Raw genomic sequence first — 20,761 nt, forward strand, 5'->3', positions numbered from 1 at the left:
TATTGACTGTTACATATTTTTTAAAAGATTTTATTTATTTATTTGACAGGGGGAGAGAGAGAGAGAGCACAAGCAAGGGAGCAGCAGAGAGAGGGAGAAGCAGGCTCTCTGCTGAGCAGGGAGCCCAGTATTGAGTTGGATCACAGGACCCTGGGGATCATGACCTGAACCGAAGGCAGACGCTTAACTGGCTGAGCCACCCAGGCATCCCAGGCTGCTACATATTTTTATCCAATAGTAGCATTTATCTAATTTTTCTTTGCTGTAAATGTTGCAACTCTTGAACATGTGTTCCTACTATATGAATACCGTCAGAAACTAGCTAACTATCCTTTGGAATTTGTTTAAATTCTATATTCCGGGGGATCTTTCCTTAGCTACCCCTCTCCCAGTTCTGTTTTTGTTGTTCGTATGTGTGATCCCAAATCACTCTATAATCACTGTATATTTCTCATGTCTCAAACACTTATCATATAATTTGTAATTGCCTGCTTTTGTGTCTTTTTTTCCTGTTAGATTTTAGATTCATAGAGATCTGGAAATGTACCTGTCACTCACTGTTGTCCCTCAGATACGTCTAATAATCCTTGGCATAATCTATTTATCAAATGAATGAATGCATTTGTGTAAATATATTTACCTTTTTTGTACGTTTTAGTTTTAAATTGATTCATTAATTTATAATAAAAGGAAAACTAATTTAGTTCCAGCCGTGTGCCAGGTAGTTGGCTAAGACAAAACCTTTCCCTGAAGGAGCTTATAGTCTCATGGAATGAAACAGATATAGTGTTTTGAAGACAACTGGAGGAGTGTGCTAGAGAGTGGAAGTGGCAGGGGGCCTTGTGGCTTTACCAGAATGGTCAGGGAAGACATATGCAAATAGGTGATGTTTTAGCTAGAACCTTACTGAGGAAAAAGAAACAGCCTTAGGAAAATCTGGGCAAAGTGCATATTCTGGTCAGTAAGAAAAAAGTCTCATTAGCATGAACAAAGAGCATAAGGGAATTTAGGATAAGATGGTTTTTATAGAAATTAACCAGCTGGACATGAAGAAAAACTGCTTTCATTGTCTGATTGCATTCCTTATACTAGTTAGTTGTATGGGAAACAAATGCTTTGGTCATGGAAGGGCACTTGGTGAAAAGAATGAATTGATGACTTCAGATTTTTAACACTGGAGAGACGATTCAAGTTTGAGGTCTCTGATACTATGATGTTTTGATCACATGCAGTGAAAACTTGGAAGAGTTTTAAGAAAACCCAGTTAGCTTAAAAACCAAAGAACTATGTATATCTTTATGAATACAGAAAGTAAGTATCTACGTTGGGGTAAAATTTTTAGAATTTTTTGGAGAAATAGACATTCCAAGCTCCTTTAATTTTGAGGGACAGTTTAGTTTGGAGAGAATTCAGATGCTCCTTTGTTAATAACTAAGAATATAAAAAGAACTTATGAAGAATTTGTCTCTTGTTTTTTTATTTTAGATTTTGAAGATGATGATCTCTATGGCCAGTCTGTAGAGGATGATTATTGTATTTCGCCATCAACAGGTGACTTTTAAAAAACAATTTGATTTCCACTTATTTGGGTGTTAAAAAATGTTAAGTATTATTGTTATTCTAGGACTAGAGTGTTCCATAAGATTATAATGTTATGTAACATTTAAAAAGATAATGTCCTTAACTTTTATAAATGTATAAAATCATTTCTTTACCCATGAATAGAATCTAAAGTTTTGATTTCATCATTTAGCTTTAAACATTTGAAGAAAACTTTGAAAACTATGTTTTTTCCAATATTCTTTGTAACTTGCAAATAATCTGAGTTGTACCGAAATGGTAATTTAGTCATTAACAAAAATCTAGAACTTCTGAAGGCCAGTAGTAATTAATTTTATATATTCAGCAATCTCTTGAATCTTAGAAACATTGAGGTTTCACGCATAGACTTCCCTTCATATGGTACTTCAGTTTATCTACTATTAAATAGTTTGTTAAATCAGCCAAATCCATGTAGGTCAGTCTTCCCGGAGCCAGAGTGTTTTAGAGTTCATGCTCCTGTAGGACTCCACATCAGAGCTGCATCTCCTGTCTTACCAGCTGAAAGAGTTCTTCTTGACACCATATAAAGGAAACATGATACATTCATACCTTCTCTTCAGCAAAGACATAGTCTCCGACCAGACCTTTTCTCCTAATTTCCCTAACAATGTATTTGTCTTCATATTTCAGCCTACTCTATAAACATTTGGTTAAAATGCCTTGCTGAGTTTTAATCTGCCAGGAAAGGGTAAAATTAAATATAGTTATGTACAACATAAATATAATTCACAAAACTCATTTTCTATGACTTCAAAAGCTTAATACAATTAATATTTGTATCAAAATCCACTTTGTCTTTAATACCATATAGTCTGCAGAGCTGTCCTGTAGCCCTGTGCCTGCTGTTTTAATCTCCCTTTCAGTCTCTGAAGACTAGATATGTTCTTTTGACTTTTTTAGAATTCCTTTTTCTTTATAAAGCATAGGTGTTCCACAAGTTGTCTTAGCACCTCTTCTCTTCCTGCCATTTCTTATCTTGTTACTTGTTCCTCTGAAATGCATCTAGCTCTTTATTTGTACTTTCCTCATTTAGCTTTACTAATCAAGGCCTTTCCTCTCTTTCTCTAGTGTTACACTGTTACCAATCAGGATCCTATTAGGAGATAGAAATTGCATCAGTTATTTTGTCAGAGAGAATTTAATACAAGAAGTTCACCAGATTTTAAAGAGTGAAAAATGCAAGAAAGGCAAGCAAAGTATCAAGGAAGGTGGTAACTTCAGGAAGCATTTAGTTGTAGAGGAGCAAATGGGTGAGGTTAGACCCAACTTTTTAGAAGCTTGCAGAGGGCCTCCTTGGAGCTGGGGCTTAGACCTGTGACGGGGGTTCTGCTTTGCCTCTGAAATTCAGAGGAGGGACTGTGAAATGGGGCATTCAGCCCTCTGAGGAGGGGGACTGCATGGCTGGTACTGGTGTCGGCAAAAGGACCCTGTGAAGCTGGGATTCAGCCTTTTGAAGAGGGAATTCTAGCTGGCTTGCTGGACATGGTGTCTGAGGGATGTAGGTGGGGACACATGGAAGCTGGTTCTGGGAGTTTGGGGCAAACTGCTCACTGGTCCTAATTGCCGTTACTGTAGTGTGCAATGTGGGTGAAGCAGAGGGGGCTGCACAAGAAGCAAAAAGGAAAGGAGCACTTGTGTTCTTCCCCTGGCCCTCCAGTCTCCCTTTAGCATCTCCCCCATTGGCTGATCCCCAAAGGAGCTAACTGTCGAAGAAATGAACTTCCTGGGGACTGCAACCCCAGTATCACAAAGCAGAATAAAGAAGGCTGGGTTTGAAGCTCAGATGGCTTCATCAGCATTCCTTTAGAGCTCCTTATGCAGGGGTTCACATTGCATAGGGATGAGGAATAAAAGAATAAAGAAGGCTGGGTTTGAAGCTCAGATGGCTTCATCAGCATTCCTTTAGAGCTCCTTATGCAGGGGTTCAAGGCCACATTGCATAGGGATGAGGAATAAAATAAAAGAAATAAAACAAAAAAAAATTTTGTCCAAGGAACCTCTCAGACACATGCCATTTGCAATGTTAAAGAAAACTTCATGGGTTAACCCGTGTGGGCTCCTGTAATAATACTGTCACAGTTGACTAGGTGATAAAGTGATAGCCGCTATTATGAACTTCATCATTCATATTGTTAAGCACAGTAGAGAGCATGACATGCTCATGAAATGAGAAGATGGTGTGGGTGTGATAATTAGATTGGAGTTTTTAAAAAATCCCTTCTACAAAGTGGAGACTGGATTGAAGGTGGTACATGAGTGGATATACATAGATTAGTTTGGAGGTTATTATACTAACCAGAGATGGAGATATTAGACAACAGTGTTCTCAAAATGTCCATGTGCCATTAGCATCACTTGAGAATTTATTAGAAAAGTAATTCTTAGCCCTGTTCCAGTCAGAAACTCAGAGTGGGGCACAGCTACTGTTTTAACAAGCCCTCCATGGTATGTTGATGCTTGCTTTGAGAATCATTTGTTTAGGACAAGGGTGGTAGCATTAGATTTGGAGAGAGATTCCAGATATAATTAGAGGAGTTAAGGCCTACAGATTTAGAAGTTGCTTGAATCTGACTTGCACAAGGGTGGGAACCTTTACAGAGGGAGGAACTACTGAAAGAAATCTTAATCTTGCAGGTTAACACATTGATTTATCTAGTCTTATCTGAATAAATCATGCTTAATCTTGTGTTAGGAATTGATGATACATTCTGAGGTCAGACATCCTGAGGGTGTTTTTCTGAGATTTACACTCGTGGTCTAGCTTTCTTGAGGTCAGAGTTTATCCTTGTGTCGCTCATAGCTCTTCATGTGTATCTTGTGTGTGGTTCATGTTCAGGACAGTTTTATAATTTGAGTTACTTTGGTACACTCCAAGAAGTCAGTGATGTTATTGAAGCAGGAGATAGTTAAATGGTTTTGAGTTTTTTCTGTGACAACCTGTGTTTTTAACAAAAAACATCTGGTTTGGGATTTTTTAATTTTTTAAAACATAGTGATATTAGATCAGAAACTTTTCTTATTTAGTGGTGTATTTTCCAGGTGATTTTCAGTAAAAATAATGAAGAGTTTTAGAAGGATCCTCTCTGTTCTCAAACTGCCACTGTCATTGTAGTGATGATTATATTCATGGTCTTAATGAATTCTGATAATTGGGTGCTTTATCAATAGGAATTTTTCTAAAATTCATCAGCGCTTGTATTTTTTTGAACTCTACTAAGCACAGTTTTCGTGATTTCTAAATGTTACAGCTTTTTTTTCCTTTGGAAAGATTGACTTTGATACTGAATATTGAACATATGTCAAGGAATTGGGGATGGCAAAAACAACATATATATAACTTTATTTGAACAGTTATGGGTTTTGTTTTGCCTACTGAAATTAGAAGTGTTAAAAGATAAACCAAAGCATATTGAAATTTTTAAGAATTTATTTGAGCAAACATCAGTTTGAATCAGGTAGCTCCAAACTGGAGGTGGTTAGGCGTGCTCCACTGGAACGGAGCTAGGAGCAGGGTTTTTATAGAGAAGACAGGAAACAAAGCAAAGAAATTATTTGATTGGCTATAGCTTAAAGGTTGCATTATTTGGGAAAGCCTAGTTGGCTTTTTGTGATTGATTGTTCCTGAGACATTCATAGTAATTGACTCTTGCTTCGTTTTTCATTTGTTATCAAGGCATTGGAGCTGCTGCAGTCAAAAGGTCTTCAATGATTACTTAAGCAGTAGTAATCTTTATTCAGTGCGTTCCAACTCAAAATCTTTATTGAGTATTAATGTGTATGAAAAACCCTATTTAATAAATTTATAAATTAGTTTAAGGTAGCATGTTAGAGGTCCTCTTCAGACATGCCACAGCAGTGTGGTGGGTGGAACCATAGTCAACATGAAGGGGCCTGGGAAGGCTTCTGGAAGGAAGGGAGATTGGACTGGTCAGTTTGGGAGGAAGAATGGCTTTGTTCCGAGGAAGAAAATAGCGCTTGAGCAGTGGCCTCTATGTGAGGCTTATTCGAGAACACATACGGTTGCAGCAGGAAAGAGGACTAGGAAAGAAAGTAGGAGGCAAGCTGTGGAAGGCAATTTTTTTTTCTTTTTTAAAGATTTTATTTATTTATTTGGCAGACAGAGATCCCAAGTAGGCAGAGAGGCAGGCAGAGAGAGAGGGGAAGCAGGCTCCCCGCTGAGCAGAGAGCCCGAAGTGGGGCTCCATCCCAGGACCCTGGGATTATGACCTGAGCCGAATGCAGAGGCTTTAACCCACTGAGCCACCCAGGTGCCCCTGGAAAGCAATTTTTAATTGTAGGTGTGTCCTGTCAGCTTAGTGAAGGGTTTTGAGTGAGGGGGCTGTATTTTGGGAAGGGAATTGATTGACTGTACAGAGTGGACTATGGGGGGACTTGTAGACCAGTATTTCCTAATTTTCCCTGATGATATTGGTTAGCTGGGAGATCAAATGCAGCTTTAAAATACAGGTTTCCTGCCCCATTTCCAACCTCACTGAATCAGAACTTCTAGAGCAAGAAGCCCAGACAGCTCTGTCATTAATGAGTGCCTCTTAGATGATTTTTATTTTAAGGTGTTGAGGAAACAATTTGGTTTTGAATCAGGTTTTGAATTCTTAAAACTTTCATGTTTGTTGAACTGCCTTAAGTTTTAAAAGTCAATGAGCATGTCCCAGTTTTTCAAAAAGCATTTCTATTAAAGTTTGTGATTTAAATTTAGAAACAAATAGCATTTTGTATTTATCCTTTTTCTCTCCATTGCTTTTTTTCTTACTATTTTATTGTATTTGTTGCCTTTTGAGCTCTCATTTCAACTTCAAAGATTTGGACTATTTTTCCCCACTAGTAGTTATTTTCCCAGGGGAATTTGTCTATCCTCCCTCCCTCCCCACTTGTCAGCAAATCTAGCCAACACTGCTTCCAAAACAGTGGCCATAGTATAGGTTTCTGAGTTGGGTTTGTGTGTTCATCTGGGGTAAGAACTACCCACCTTCCCCCCGGAAAAAATAGCTCCTCTGAGGTTGAGTTGCAGCCTGGATATTGACGACTTCCCTTTTCCTGTCAGTATTTCCTAAGTAAAAATTGTTGGGGGAAAAATTACCCGATTTTTTTCCTCACTTAATTTTTTATTTTTCTTGGGGTTTTCCTCACAGGTAAAAGCTATGCGAGGAAGTTGGGGCAAGTATATTTGTTACTTTTAGGCTAAACTAAATAGTGTATTATAGCTAGGAAAATAACTTGTAAATCACCAGGCACAAAGTGGCCCAGTTTATGTTTTTTAGTACTACCACATTTTATTAATCTAAGATGCCACAGAATGTAAGGTATATTGTAATTTTATGTACCACCTAAAGTAAATCTCCTGTCAGTCTAAGTGTTGCATGATGTTGGATGCCATTTGATTGTAAGACACATCCTCGTTCTGAGATTTTAACATGAAATTAGTGGTCATCTTAGAGAGTCTATAAATAGGATGACTCTTCTGTTTAGCCATGCTGACTTTTTAATAGTGTTCTATTCTTGTACTGAAGGGGGATAAATAGGGAGAAATATATAAAACATAATGTGTGTATTCTTGAAAAACCTTATGGTCTTCAAAACTGTATACTGAAAATAACAGAACATCTGGGAAAAACTAGGATCATGACAGATGTCAACCTGTAAAGTACTATCAAAAACAGTAATCATCTTAATAAAAATGCTTGCACATTTGAAGATACCTTAACTTGCTAATGAAGAAATATTCCAGTAAATATAGGAGTTTACATTTTAAAAAAGGTAAAAATCTTAATAGAAATGTGAGAAAAAGTTGAACTAATGAATAATGTTGCAAAGGCAAATGCTCACAGTTGTTGGAGAGCCAAGCAGTAAGCGTGCACAAAGCGACACATGTCCTCCAAACTGAGCCAAGAGGAAGCCCGTGGGTCTCTCTGGCATTGCAGTACCATTATAGGTACAGTGTCATATTCTGTGCTGGGTGTTCCCTTGTCCCTGCTGCTTTTAGGTAATGCCAAACATTTAAGTGTTGAGGGGAAAAAAATCTCATAAATCAAAGCACTTGAATATTAAGTCCTCATCATTCTCTTTACCATTTGTGTGAATAGGTCTTGTTGAGGTAACATGCCTTATAGCAGAATAGACTGAATCTCTCAGCTGTCCTGTATCTCTCTTGTTTGTTTTTCTTGTCCAACATGTCTTCCACCTCTTCTCAGTTTTTCTGACACTCTTACCTCATTTTTTAGAACTGTGCCGATCTTCAGTGATTACTTAATCTTCTGTGCGTCTGTGGCACTTGTTATCTATATTGCTCTTTTGGCTTTTAAAATACATCATTACATTTTTCTTCTTGGCCTTTCCTACTCTTCCGTAAGGCCATCGTTGATTTATTCTATGCATAGATAGCCGTTATGCTACAGCCTTCTGCATATGGGAGTTCCACATAAGCCATAGTATTATTATCTGGTGTCTATATGTGCATTATTTATATGCAGTAGTTGTAAACTTTGAATGGAGTTAGCTTCCCTTTCTTTCATAGATGGTGCTTTCTTGAAAACATGAACAAAAGTTAAGTGTAGGAACACTAAGCAGTATAGACTTGAGTTTATGTGCTCTTCCAGAAAACTAAATAATATAAAATCCCTAATAACACCTTGCCTGTAGAATACTGTATTAAAATTTCCTTCTTATTCTTTAATTTTATTTCTTCACAATTGAGCACAGTCCTAGGAATTGAGTTCAGTGGGAATCTAGCTGAGGTGGAAGAGTTAGCACTTGGGGTGCGTGTGATGATTTTCTCCTTTGCTCACTTGTGTTTTATTTATGATACTCAGGCATATATTGTCTTTCCTCCTTTTAATGAAATCTACAATACCAGCTATATATTAAATGATGACACTGCTGTAGAATGGCATAGACTAATCGCTGAAAGTCAGTGAGGTATGTGACACTAGTATACAGCATAGACAGTGTTTGACTGAAAATAGGAGTTGTTCAAAAGTTAAGGCTTATGATTTTGGTCAGCTGTTGGGTTCAAGCAAAATTAGCAATTCTCGGAAAGTGAAAATTAACTTGTTTTTAGTATTTTCTTAATTATGCAAATAAGCAGGTTTGGTATGTGGTTTGAAATATTTGTTCCAAAGATGAGAACATTTTGCGTGGAAGATGGAGTAGTAGGCAGGGATGAGGTGTTAGGAAAGGGATGAGGTGTTCGAAAACTATGGCAAAAGTCAGCTCGGTGGAGCTGTTAGAGATAGGAAGAAAGAAGGAGGATGGTTGTTAACGCCAGTGAGTAGTTACTGAGGACCTCCGACCAGGATTTAGGATATGGTATATTTTGTCTTTGCTTTTGTTTCTATCCATTATTATAGGATGTGGGTAAATGGCCATAGGTGGTAGGTCAGAATCTTTAATTTCTATTTTAACTTTTGTGGGGGGAAAAAAGACTTACTGGGAAGTGGCTGTGCTAAGCATTTTTCCATCATTTTCTCTTCTAGCTGCTCAGTTTATTTACTCGCGGCGTGACAAACCTTCCCTTGGTGAGCCTGTAGAAGAATACGATTACGACGATTTGAAAGAGTCCTCCAATTCTCTTTTGAACCATCAACTGAGTGGAATTGATCAAGGTATAGTAAAGAGTAGTTAATCTGTGCTTCCTGTGTGAACGTGGTTGATGATCAATACACCAGAATTTATTAGGTTTATTGCAATTGTTCACAGTAGTGATTGTGGGTAAGAATGGTACAAATGTCTCTTGTATCTTCAAGGGAAATTTACATTTTATTAAGTATATTTTGTGAGGAGTGTATGGTTAACTCCATGGTTGAAATATTGGTTGTGTGGCTGTTATTTAGTAACTGGAATATTTGACCGAGATCTTCATTTACTTAGGAGAGAAACGTAAGTGATTTATTTTCTTTTAGCAATATTTATTGTTTCATGAGCTCTAATAGGGAAAGATAGGTATGTTGTGGATAAAAATATAATCATTATAAGTAATTTTTGCCAAGGAAAGAGGAAAGTTGGACTTCCTAATAGAGTTTCAAGTCCTTTTGAAAACTGAGGGTTCTTTCATGACATCATTTATGTATGGCTTTACTTACTTTCTGTTCTAGCTCGTCTTTATTCATGCCTTGATCACATGAGAGAGGTGCTTGGAGACACTGTGCCAGATGACACTTTGATTGAAGCCATTCTGAAGAACAAGTTTGATGTGCAGAAGGCTTTGGCAATGGTTCTGGAACAAGATAAAATGCAGAATTGGAAGGTCAAGAGTGAGGGAGCAATATCTACAGGGAAGATAGCAAAAGGTATGCTTTTACTTGTTTTCTTTTAGTTTTTTTACAGTTAATTCTTTAAAAGAGGCTTTGATTTGCTTTAGCTGTTTAGAAAAATGGGCAGAAAATTGTGCATGTTATAGTAATCCTGATGATCATCAATTGATTTCCCCATTTGTGAATTTTTAAACTGAGTGTTGTGTTTTCTTTCCTTTGTTAAAGATTGTTTTTTGATTATTTCCCTGTGTTTTTTAAAGTAGAAGAATATAGGGGGAATAAAATCAGATAAAAACAAGACAAGACACTTGTTGCTTCTTGTCAGTAGCTTAGAGAGTTTTTTTAATTTTTTTTTTTAACTCTGATGGCTCAGGAGATGGAAATTAATAGCCAGACAATTACAAAAATGCCCTTATGTTTATAGCATTTGTAAAAGTATTAGTTTTATTGAAATGTTGTAAGTATCATAATTATACTGTTCTTGCATTTCAAAGCCTGATCTTTTATTTTAGATTTATAGAATTTGGGGTTAGTTTTTGAATTTAATTGGCATAAGAAGGGAACTGAGGTATCTTTATAATAATTGGTATGGTGTCTGTCAGTAGGAGCATGATGATTTATTAACTGGCTTGATATTTCCTGTATCCCGAGGACTAGATTTTCACCATAACAAAGTTGTATGCAGTCTGTTAACATGAAATAAGGGTGGTTTTTTATTTTTTGTTTAAATTTTAAAAGACTTTTGGTGGGGAGGTACCTGTAACTGACCAAATGAAAATGAGGTCTATAGTATTTTATCTTTATTAGTAGTTTATTCCAGAAATTACAGAATGTTACTTGTTTGTTTGTTTTTAATACATTAAGAATATAGGAGAAGGTGAACTAAATAAGTTCCTTTCATTGGTCTTTTAGATGTTTTGAATTTGACAGTTCTGATGATAATTTTAGTATGTTAAAACCTCACAATATAAAGTTTGTGAAAATTAGAATATTGACTAACTTGGTACTTGTATTTGTATATATCAGTGAGCAAAGTGAGAAGGTCACTTTAAGATGGTTAAAGGAAGGTAAAATTCCTTTATTACTGTTTTTTTAGAGTGTTCACTTTTATTAAATAATGATCAAATGTTTGATCACTTTATTAATGTTATAATCAAAAGAAACATTTAGTAATTAAATGCCTCATTTCATGTTTCCTTTTGGTTGCTGTGACTGCCTTCTGCATATGTCAACCTATTCATCTGAAAATTAATGGCTTTTGTAAGGTAAGGAGTCTTATTATCTTCCTCTGAAGTTTCAGCTGATAATATTCAAGGCTCTTGTCCTCAATCTGCAAACCACTTGGATTATAGTAGCAAACCCTTTGATTTTTCTGGCCTAGTAGGAAAATCTGGATTATATCCTAATTCCTCAGTTATACCAAGTCACTATTTACTCCACAAAAAAAAGAAACTTGACAGACCTAAAAGTGAAAAGAAACTAGAATCATGTAAGTTAACAAAAGAGCTGTCACTAGCTGACCTAATTGATGATATGCCAAGAGATTCTTGTAAAAGTCAACCATCAGTCAGATTATCAAACACAGGTAGTCTGGAAGGTCTGTTTTCAAAGAATCTATTTGCTGATATGTTAAGACCTCATGAATCTGAATGTGTTTCCAAAGATGATTCTTCATTCAAAGAAATATCAGATTTAAAATCCTTAATGACAAAGGACATAACACCTAATAACTCTTTATGTACTCAGAATAGTTCACTACCTGATTTGCAAAGCATTCTAGTACCAAACAGCGTAGGAAGTTTAAGTAATCCTTCGCTCTTAACTAGCACATTGGAAGATACAGCTCATGATAATGTAAATGCTGCTAAAATGACTGAAGTTGGAAGTGTTTCTTCAGTTGAACAAAGTACCAAGAATAACATTTTAAAAAATGACAATTTGCAATTTTCCCAGTGTGAAAGTCCATCCCTAGCTGAACTCTTTCAGGAACACAAAGAAAACAATCCGAGCCAGTGCTTTCCTTTATCTGATCTTTGTAACCAGTCATCTGCCAGTTTCACAGATCTAAGTTTGGGATCCTTTCCCCTGTCACAGCTAGCAAATCGGTATCCATCTTCGACTGGAATATCAGAATTAACAGGATCCCTGTCATCTTTGGCATTTTGTAAAGCTTCTCCTACAAGAGATCTTGAGAATTTGTCACTTTCTGATTTGATTGCAGAAACAATTGATATAGACAACACTCAGATTAGGAAGGAGTCTTCTAAGCTCAGTTTATCTGAAATGAGGTCACCTGGAATAGATTCAAATATTGATCTTAGTGTCCTTATAAAAACCCCTCATCTTGTTCCAAAACATGCAGTAGACCAATCAGTTGCTCCAACATCAGAAATAAAAGTTTTAAGTTCAAAGTTAGGGAAAAGTTTCAATTCTGCTAAGGCTAATAAAAAAACCAATAAAGGCTTTTTGACTAGGAAGCCACCTTTTTCTCTCTCTTGGACCAAGGCCCTTGCTGCTAGACCTTCAGCTTTTGCTTCAACACTGTGTCTTCGTTACCCACTGAAAAGCTGCAAGCGACGCACCCTTGACCTATATAAGACTTTTCTTTATAGTAGACAAGTTCAAGACGTAAAGGACAAAGAAATAAGTCCTCTTATAGCAATAACACCATTTGACTTCAAATCCGCATCTCCTGATGACATTGTAAAAGCTAATCAAAAGAAAGCTTTCACTAGAGAATAGTAACAAGAGGAAAACTTGCTAACTGTTGAAGAGCTTTTGTTTTAATTTAAAGTCTTTATAGAATTACTTGATATTATGGGATTCAAGTTGTGATTTTTACATTAAAATCGTCTTAAGTCAGTTGATAGTTTTAGTTGATATGTGTTTTTGCACTGAAAAAAATTTTTTAAACTATATCTCCTTTTAAGTGATAACTGGCTTTATTTAAGTTGATAGCCTAAAATGGGTGTATGTTTACAAAGCGCATATAGAAACTTGATATTGTGAAATCAAATCTCTCAGATATTTTTGTTTGAAGCGTTCAACTTTATAAGTTTTTACAACGAGACATTTTCTTTTATAAAGTATTTTTGTGCTTCGTTCTTAAACGAAAATGCCACTTGGGATTATTAGAGTTTAGTGATGAAGATTTTTCTTATGATACCTGGCATAGCATAGGTGAAACGTAATTATATTTTAAAATATTAGTGATATCATTCCCATTTATTATTTTTCTGTAGGTGAATACTTAAAATTTTTCTATTAGAAAATTTTAAAATTCCTGACTCTTCAGAATACTGTGGAGGTTGTTGAAATACATTTTTGATGGTAATGAAATGAAAAACCTTTAAAGGACCATGTACGTACTGAACTTGGATTAATACTAAATTATTTTTATACATTTTCAAAACCATTTGTCCTAAATGCACACTCTAAAATAAGTGTGTAGGAAGTGTTTTCAAGTATGGCTGCATGTTGTTTGAGTAGATAGTTTTATCAGATCTCTTACTTTTTTTTTTACTGTAAGTAATGAAATGTGGAATTTTCCTTTTTGATACTGACAGCTGTGTGTACTGCAGTGACAGTTACAGCAATGGTAGACCAGTAAGAGCTCTTCTAGTTGCTAGAACAAGTATATAATTCATCCCTTAAAGCAGTGGTCCTTAGCAAACAGTCAGAATCGCTGGGGGAATTTTTTCAAAACACAGATACTGTAGCTTCACTCTAGACATGGTGGTCAGTCTCTGAGGGTTGGCATTTGGGAATGTGTATTTTCAAAATAGTCCCTAGGTGATTTTGATATGTTACTTTTACTTAAGAACCACTGCCTTAGGGGAAGAAATCAGTAGCATGAGAGGCATTACTAATGCTAAGACCAATGTGAATTTATACTTCGTAGTTTCTAGGAATCAGGAATACTAAGGAAAATTCGAATTAGGAATTATAGTCTTTTACATAAGAGGATGCTGATACTGTATTATTAATATTTCTTGCAGGAAAAAATAGTATCTAGAATGTTATTTCTTAATGAAAATGAAATAGCTGACCTTTTCCCAGTAAAGAAATATATACTCTGGCAGCTACTTCACTATGCTTTTGATAATTTTTTTTTTTAATTTCTTGTTTCAGTTTATTTTCAGAATGACATTCCAATATTTTTAGCTGTGTATGATGTTTTTATATCCAGTGTTTTGGTGGGAAAACTTAAGCCAATCTTAAGTCTTCTTTGTTCTTGACCACTTTTTTTCATGATGTCTTCAGTTTTGTTTTTAACTGTATATTTCAGTGCACATCATACTGATGCTTAGGAGATCATATAAATCACGTTTTGTTTATGGTCGATTTTAAAGTTTGAATTATCCCAACTGCTGATTTTGTTTCCCTAGCCTTAAATCTTGATGAAACATTTTAGTAATTTTGCAAAATTAGTATATGACTCATCAACTAGATTTATGTATGGGCAGTCTCCCACTTAGAATTGAATTGTATTCTATGAGTCTGTTTGGAACTGACAATAATTCCAGATAGATTAAGTGTTACGCAAGTGGTGCACTTTGCACATGAACCCACAAATACTTAACCCATAGTGAAATTGAACAGTGGTACTATTATTTTACCTTCTTTTATAACAGATTTTCAAGTGGAAATACAATACTTTTAAGCCATATAGTAGATCTAGTAGAGTGAACTAGGTCTCCTTTTGTTGACTGATTAGGATTGTAACTACCATTTGTAAGATTATTTAGGGGGAAAAACTTTATTGCAGATCGGTAGGTCTCCCTGTTGCCCTTGTCATGCCTACTGGTCCGTGAGGCACATACATGATATGGCCTTGTTGACTAAGGATGTGTCACAGTTTCTGAGATTCAGAGAGTGGAACCGAGAAGGTCCCTTGCCCCTTCTACCTTTGGCCTTTGGCCCTTGATAAAGAGACCAGTGCCTCTTTATGGATACATTCCCAGTGATGATGTTTGCTTGCACTAAGTGCATATTCTGCACCAACTGCTGGTTTTTGACTGACTGCTGTCCTGGTAGCTCAGGTATGCTAAGAGTTTTGGATTATTTTCTAATTCTAATATCAGTTTTGTGATGCAAAGCCATTTTTATTTGCATAATGATCAAGAGCATTTTTCTTTAGGAATGTAAATGATGCTGTAATTATATTCTAAGTGACATAAAATACAAAAGATATTTAAAATTACTATTTTTGCTCACTTTTTTTTTGTCTTTAAATGATCTGAATGATTTAAATGGTTCATGGATGTTTTGTCCTCTTGCATTCTAAAGTCTTCAGTTGGCTTTTTTGGTTATGGTTCTTCTTTTCCATTAATTGCCAAGAACTAGGGTTTCACTTGTGTACATGACATTTTGCTTAACTTTTCTTTCTTTTTTTGTTTTACTTTTTTCCTGCTTCTAGTTTAATAACTCGCATTCTAATCTCTTTTTGGCTTTGAATCCTCCTTTCTTGAACTTTTCGTTTACCCTTTTTTCTTCTCATATAAGTAGTAATATTCCCAGTGTGTTATATTTCAGTGTTTAGTATTCAAGTGGCAGGTCATCCAACTGATTGTCACACTAGAGATAAAACTAGTACAGTGACTTTCTTTGTATGTAAAAGGGAGCACTGTTAAGATAAACACAGTTAAGAGAAAAGTAATGAGTTCTTATGTGATTATTTACTTTTTAAATTGACCCTGAATTTATATGTGGACCATTACAAATAAACAAGTACACAGTTACACATTGAGGAAGAACTGTGTATCAACAGGTTTTTTGTTTTGTGTTCCTACAAGTGTATGTTTGGTTATGGAGTCATTTTTGTAGAAGCCTAAAAATTGCTTTTTGTTACTTATATAAACAAAGAGAATGTTGACCAGACAGGGAAGTGTTGATAGTAATTTCTTTACTAGTTTTCTTCTAAAATTATATAAGACTCGATGTACATTATATTTTTAATTTTTAGGGTGTAAAAGACTTGTCATTTTGAGTATATATATACATTTTTGTGAAAGCTACATTGAAATAAATTATAATTCTGGGATTCTCTTAAATAAGAAAACATCACAGTTTATCTGTAGGGATTTTTTAGATAAACTTGATCCTTCAGAATGGGATTTTAATAATTTATGCTGAAGGTACCTGCTTTTATGTTCCTATAAACAAATTAAAAAAAAACCCACAAAACTTTCTGGTTGTAAAGAATTTCTTCTAAGATATTTGTCACTTAGAATTCTTGCTTTCCAAAAGGTAGAATTTTATAAATGTTTACCTTGGAGGACTTAACATACCATCCTAAAGGGGGGACCATTTTAAATAGCAAAATTACCAACTAAAATTGTAATGTGAAAAATGTAACACTAGGTAGGTCATAAAAAGGGTATTTGTTTATGGTGTGAGAGCTGAAACAAGAAGGCAGAGTATCTGTCTATCACCTTTTGACCTCAGCTGGGACTATGCATGTTGGGGGGTTCAAATTTTTTGCTTCTCTGCACTTATGTGGTCATGATTGCAAAAATGCCTGCCGCACATAGTGGCAGGGGTTAATAATAAATTTTAGTGAATAGGTAAATTTGCAGATATGGAAACTGTGAGTAATAAGGATGGACTGTACATGTTTTGACCCACTAGTCTCCATCCTTATTGCTACTTTACCTTTTAAAGGCCATTAGTTTGGGGCAGAATTACTGAAACATTTGTCTGGTTTCTTTACTTCTCGGTTTATTTCGCCCAAAACACTTGACACATTACAGCCAGAGTAACTTTTCCAAATTTAGCTCTTTCTATCCTCTGTATAAATGTTTTAAATTATTTTATAAGACCTTTTAGGAGCTGGGTTCTGCTCATGTGTGCCCCTCTACCCAACCCACCCAAGAACAAACCACCTGAGTTTTTTCTGCTTCTTTATGGTGTTTTGCCCCTACTGTCGCCCCCATTACTCACCCTGGCCGACCATCCTTCAGGTTGTAGTCTATATATGACTTTACTCCCAATCCTGGTGTAGGGGAACCTTCATATGCATCCTAGTTCACTATATTCCTTTTATTACCATTCCATGTAAAATTAACAGTCTCCCTTCTTGGTGCATGTAGTCCCTTTCCCTTGTAACCCTGCTTTATTGTTCCTCACAGCACTTACATCATCTGACATTGTGTGTGTGTACACAGTTATTGTTTTCTTATCTGTCTCCTTACCAATCCCCATGCCCCCCATGCAGTTGCTATGGGTACAGGGATTTTATGTGTTTGCCGCTGTCTCCTCAGCTTAGAATACGTCTGGCTCATAGATGTAGGAAAGGGTTTAAGTAGAAAGTGAGTGTGGTCCTTAATACAGTCCCACATTCTTGTTCCCTACAGGAAGTTGTAAATAAATCTGTAAACAAATTGCTTCTTTTGTATTATTCCTCTAGAAGTTTACTTGCATATCACATAGGTGTACCTACATATACATATTTAGACAAATGGAAAGATACATGACACTTCTATATCTGTATCATTTACCAAAGCATTTTGCCTGTCATTCCTTACCATTTATGTAGAGATCGATCTCATTCTTTTCAGAAGCTGTGTAGAATTCCATAATAGGGTTGTACAGTAAATAGCCCTTGTTGATACTCATTTTTAAGTATTTTCAGTTGCTTTTGCTATGACTCCAAAATGAACATCCTACATTTTTAGAAATTGAATTTCTAAGCCAAAAAATATAGACTTGAAATTTTTGATTAATACTACCTAACTGTCTTTAACAGAGGTTGTTCCGATTTCCTTCTCACAGTGTTTCTCTTCAGATTCTCACAGATATTATTACTTTTTGGTATTACACCAACCTGATAATTAGAAAATATTTTTTCATTTATTTATATGTCTTAAATAGAGTTAAGGTAACTGTTTTATTGTATATTTAGATACATTTATATTTCTTCTTCTGGGAACTGTCTATTAATCTTTGCCCATTTTTCTGCTTGTTATCTTTCGTAATGACTCTTAGTGTGTGTGTGTGTATACATACAATGTATGTATGTATTGTATACACACATGCATACACATACATGTATTTAAATGGTAAAGATATTAGTCCGTTGTTACATGCATGGAAAAAACTTTCTTGGATTCCCAGCTTGTCATTTTTATAAGATAGAATTTTAATTTTAATACATTCAAATGCGTCGGTCTTTCTCTGAAAGGTGTTTGTTTGAAAATTCTGTTCCACTACAAGATAATTTTTTAAAAGATTATTCATTTTTTCTAATACATTTGACCTTTGCCAGAGTTGTCTTTTTTTCTTTCTTTCTTTCTTTTTTTTTTTAAACACCTTTGAGTCTTTGATCCAGCTGCCATTAGGGAGTAAGATAGGAATCCAGTTTCTTCACCAGCATCTTTTGTCTTTCTAACAGCTGGATTTGTAATGGTACCTTTTCTTGAATTACATATCCCTTTTCTTTCTTAACTTTATTTGAACTGCCATCTTTGGCATGCACTAAGTTCTTCTCTATCTAATTTGGGACTCTACTGTTCCATTTCTTTGGCTCGTTTTATGCCAATACCAGATTTTTAATTACTGTAACAGTTATTGTATAATTTTGATTATGTTTTGTAGGCTCTCTTGTTTCTTCTTTCGTTTTTCATAGTTTCCGTGAGTTATCCACTTGATTATCTAACTTGGAAACAGCTTGTCAACTTTTCTGAAAAAAATTGTTACTTAGATGTTTAATGATATCAGAAGCTGTGTGGAGAAAATATACTTGTTTTTATAGATGGCAAGAGGCTTTTGATACTACATTATTAAACATTAAACTTTATTTAGTAGATTTTCTAGTAGACCTGTAATATTGGAACAACCCTTGTTGGTCATGGTAAATTGTTCTTTTAATATGATGGATTTTGTTTGCTAAGATTTTATTCAAGATTATTCCATCTATTCATAAATTAAATTTGCAGTTATGTGTATGTATGTATGTATGTGTTTGGGTTTTGGTTTCTCTTTGTGATGTTTTTATAGAGAATGTAGAGTTTTTCTTTATCTTTAAGTAATTATTATTATTATTATTCTTTTAAGATTTTATTTATTTATTTGACAGACAGAGATCACAAGTAGGCAGAGAGGCAGGCAGAGAAAGAGAGGGGGGAAGCAGGCTCCCTGCTGAGCAGAGAGCCCGATGCGGGGCTCGATCCCAGGACCCTGGGATCATGACCTGAGCCGAAGGCAGAGGCCCAACCCACTGAGCCACCCAGGCGCCCCTAAGTAATTATTTTTTAAAATAGAGATTATTTTATTTATTTATTATTTTAGAGATTTTTTAATTTATTTGACAGAGAGAGGCACAGCAAGAGAGGGACCACAAGCAGGGGGAGTGAGAGAGGGAGATGCAGGCTTCTCCTGGGCAGGACCCCAGTGTGGGGCTCGATCCCAGTGGATCATGACGCAAGGTGAAGGCAGATGCTTAATGACCGAGCCACTCAGGCACATGTATCCTTAATTAATTTAAAGAGCATTGAAGTTATTCCTTCCATCATAGGATTTATCTTTCTCAATATTCTGGGGTCAGTTTGAATGTTTTGTTTTTCTTAGAAAACCATCTTCATGGTTCACAAATGTATTTGTTTAGCATTATAGCAAACATTGTCCTTTTTTTTTTTTGATTCTTATATGCAGTTAAATCTCCATTCTTATTTAATTATTTTTGGTAGTTTATTTATTTAAGTAATCTCTACACCCCACATGGGGCTCAAAATTAGGTCCCCGAGATCAAGAGTTGCTTGTTCTTCCAACTGAGCCAGCTAGGCAACCTTATCTCCATTCTTATTTTATTTATTTATTTTTTAAAGATTTTATTTATTTATTTGACAGAGAGAGATTACAAGTAGTCAGAGAGGCAGGCAGACAGAGAGAGAGGAGGAAGCATGCTCCCCGCCGAGCAGAGAGCCCGATGCGGGGCTCGATCCCAGGACCCTGAGACCATGACCTGAGCCGAAGGCAGAGGCTTTAACCCACTGAGCCACCCAGGCGCCCCATCCATTCTTATTTTAAACATTGTTTTCTCCCCTCTACTTTACTCTTCCCCTCTGCCCATTTTTTTTCTCTTGTTTTTTTTTTTTTAAATTACCTTTGTTTTATTCCTGGAGGACTGGCTCCTGGATTAATAATTAGCTCTACTGGTATTTTTTCATTAGTTTGTGAGTTCATCTGTTTATTATCAAATCTGTTTTCCATTTTTTTCCCTTCCTTTGTGAGTGGAACATTTGACTCAAACACATTTTTAATTCTTTACCCTTAGAGGTTAATTTTTATTTATGAGATTGCAAACAGAAAAATTCAGAAAATAATTTAGCAATCACTCATGGACCCATCATTTAGTTTCGTATCTCTCCCTGTTGTTAAGAAATAAATTGTTTGATCGGAGTCCTAGCTCCACCCTTTCGTTATTCTTCCCCACTACCTTGTAGTAGATATGCATTGTTCACATTCTGTCTCATTTTCTTAGGTCTCTGAAATTATTTATCCTATGGATACTGCATTTGCTGTGGCTCATGAATTCTTTTAGAATTACTGTTATTTTCTGGGTTCTTTTAGAGTTACTTTATTTTCTGGATAATTCACAGTTTTGATTTTTGATTTTGATTTCCTTTTTAAGCCAAGAACCTGAAAGAATTTTACAATTTCCAGGTTGTTGTGGGAGTTTTGTTATTATTGTTGTTGTGATTACAGCTTTCATTGTACTGGTACCAGAGAATGTGCTCTCTGTCCTTTACTTATTTAAGTATATTGAGGTTTTTCTTTGAGGCCCAATGTAGTTTTAGAATGGTTTCGTAAGCACTTGTCAAGAGTATGAATTCTGCCTGAAGAACACAAAATATGATACATTTCTGTTAGTTACTTTTTTGGGTTACTACTTA

The 20,761-nt window shown here is 35.5% G+C and overlaps 1 protein-coding gene across 3 annotated transcripts in view; it reads left to right on the top strand.

Annotated features, from left to right (window-relative positions):
- The window catches only part of HBS1L (HBS1 like translational GTPase), an 84,468-nt gene that overhangs the window by 2,395 nt on the left and 61,312 nt on the right, over positions 1-20,761 (top strand). Inside the window, exons 2-5 of one of the 3 annotated variants that reach the window (XM_080806478.1) lie at positions 1,486-1,551; positions 9,093-9,221; positions 9,711-9,905; positions 11,140-12,729. In XM_080806478.1, the coding sequence (XP_080662604.1) occupies positions 1,486-1,551; positions 9,093-9,221; positions 9,711-9,905; positions 11,140-12,611 (1,862 nt within the window). In that variant the 3' untranslated portion in view covers positions 12,612-12,729. Of the gene's footprint in view, positions 1-1,485; positions 1,552-9,092; positions 9,222-9,710; positions 9,906-11,139; positions 12,730-13,219; positions 13,231-20,761 lie in introns of those variants that run through there. The other 2 variants (XM_080806477.1, XM_080806479.1) reach the window with 2 other exon arrangements.

Source organism: Martes martes (genome assembly GCF_963455335.1).
Source record: "Martes martes genome assembly, chromosome: 6".
In the NCBI taxonomy this organism is placed as follows: domain Eukaryota; kingdom Metazoa; phylum Chordata; class Mammalia; order Carnivora; family Mustelidae; genus Martes; species Martes martes.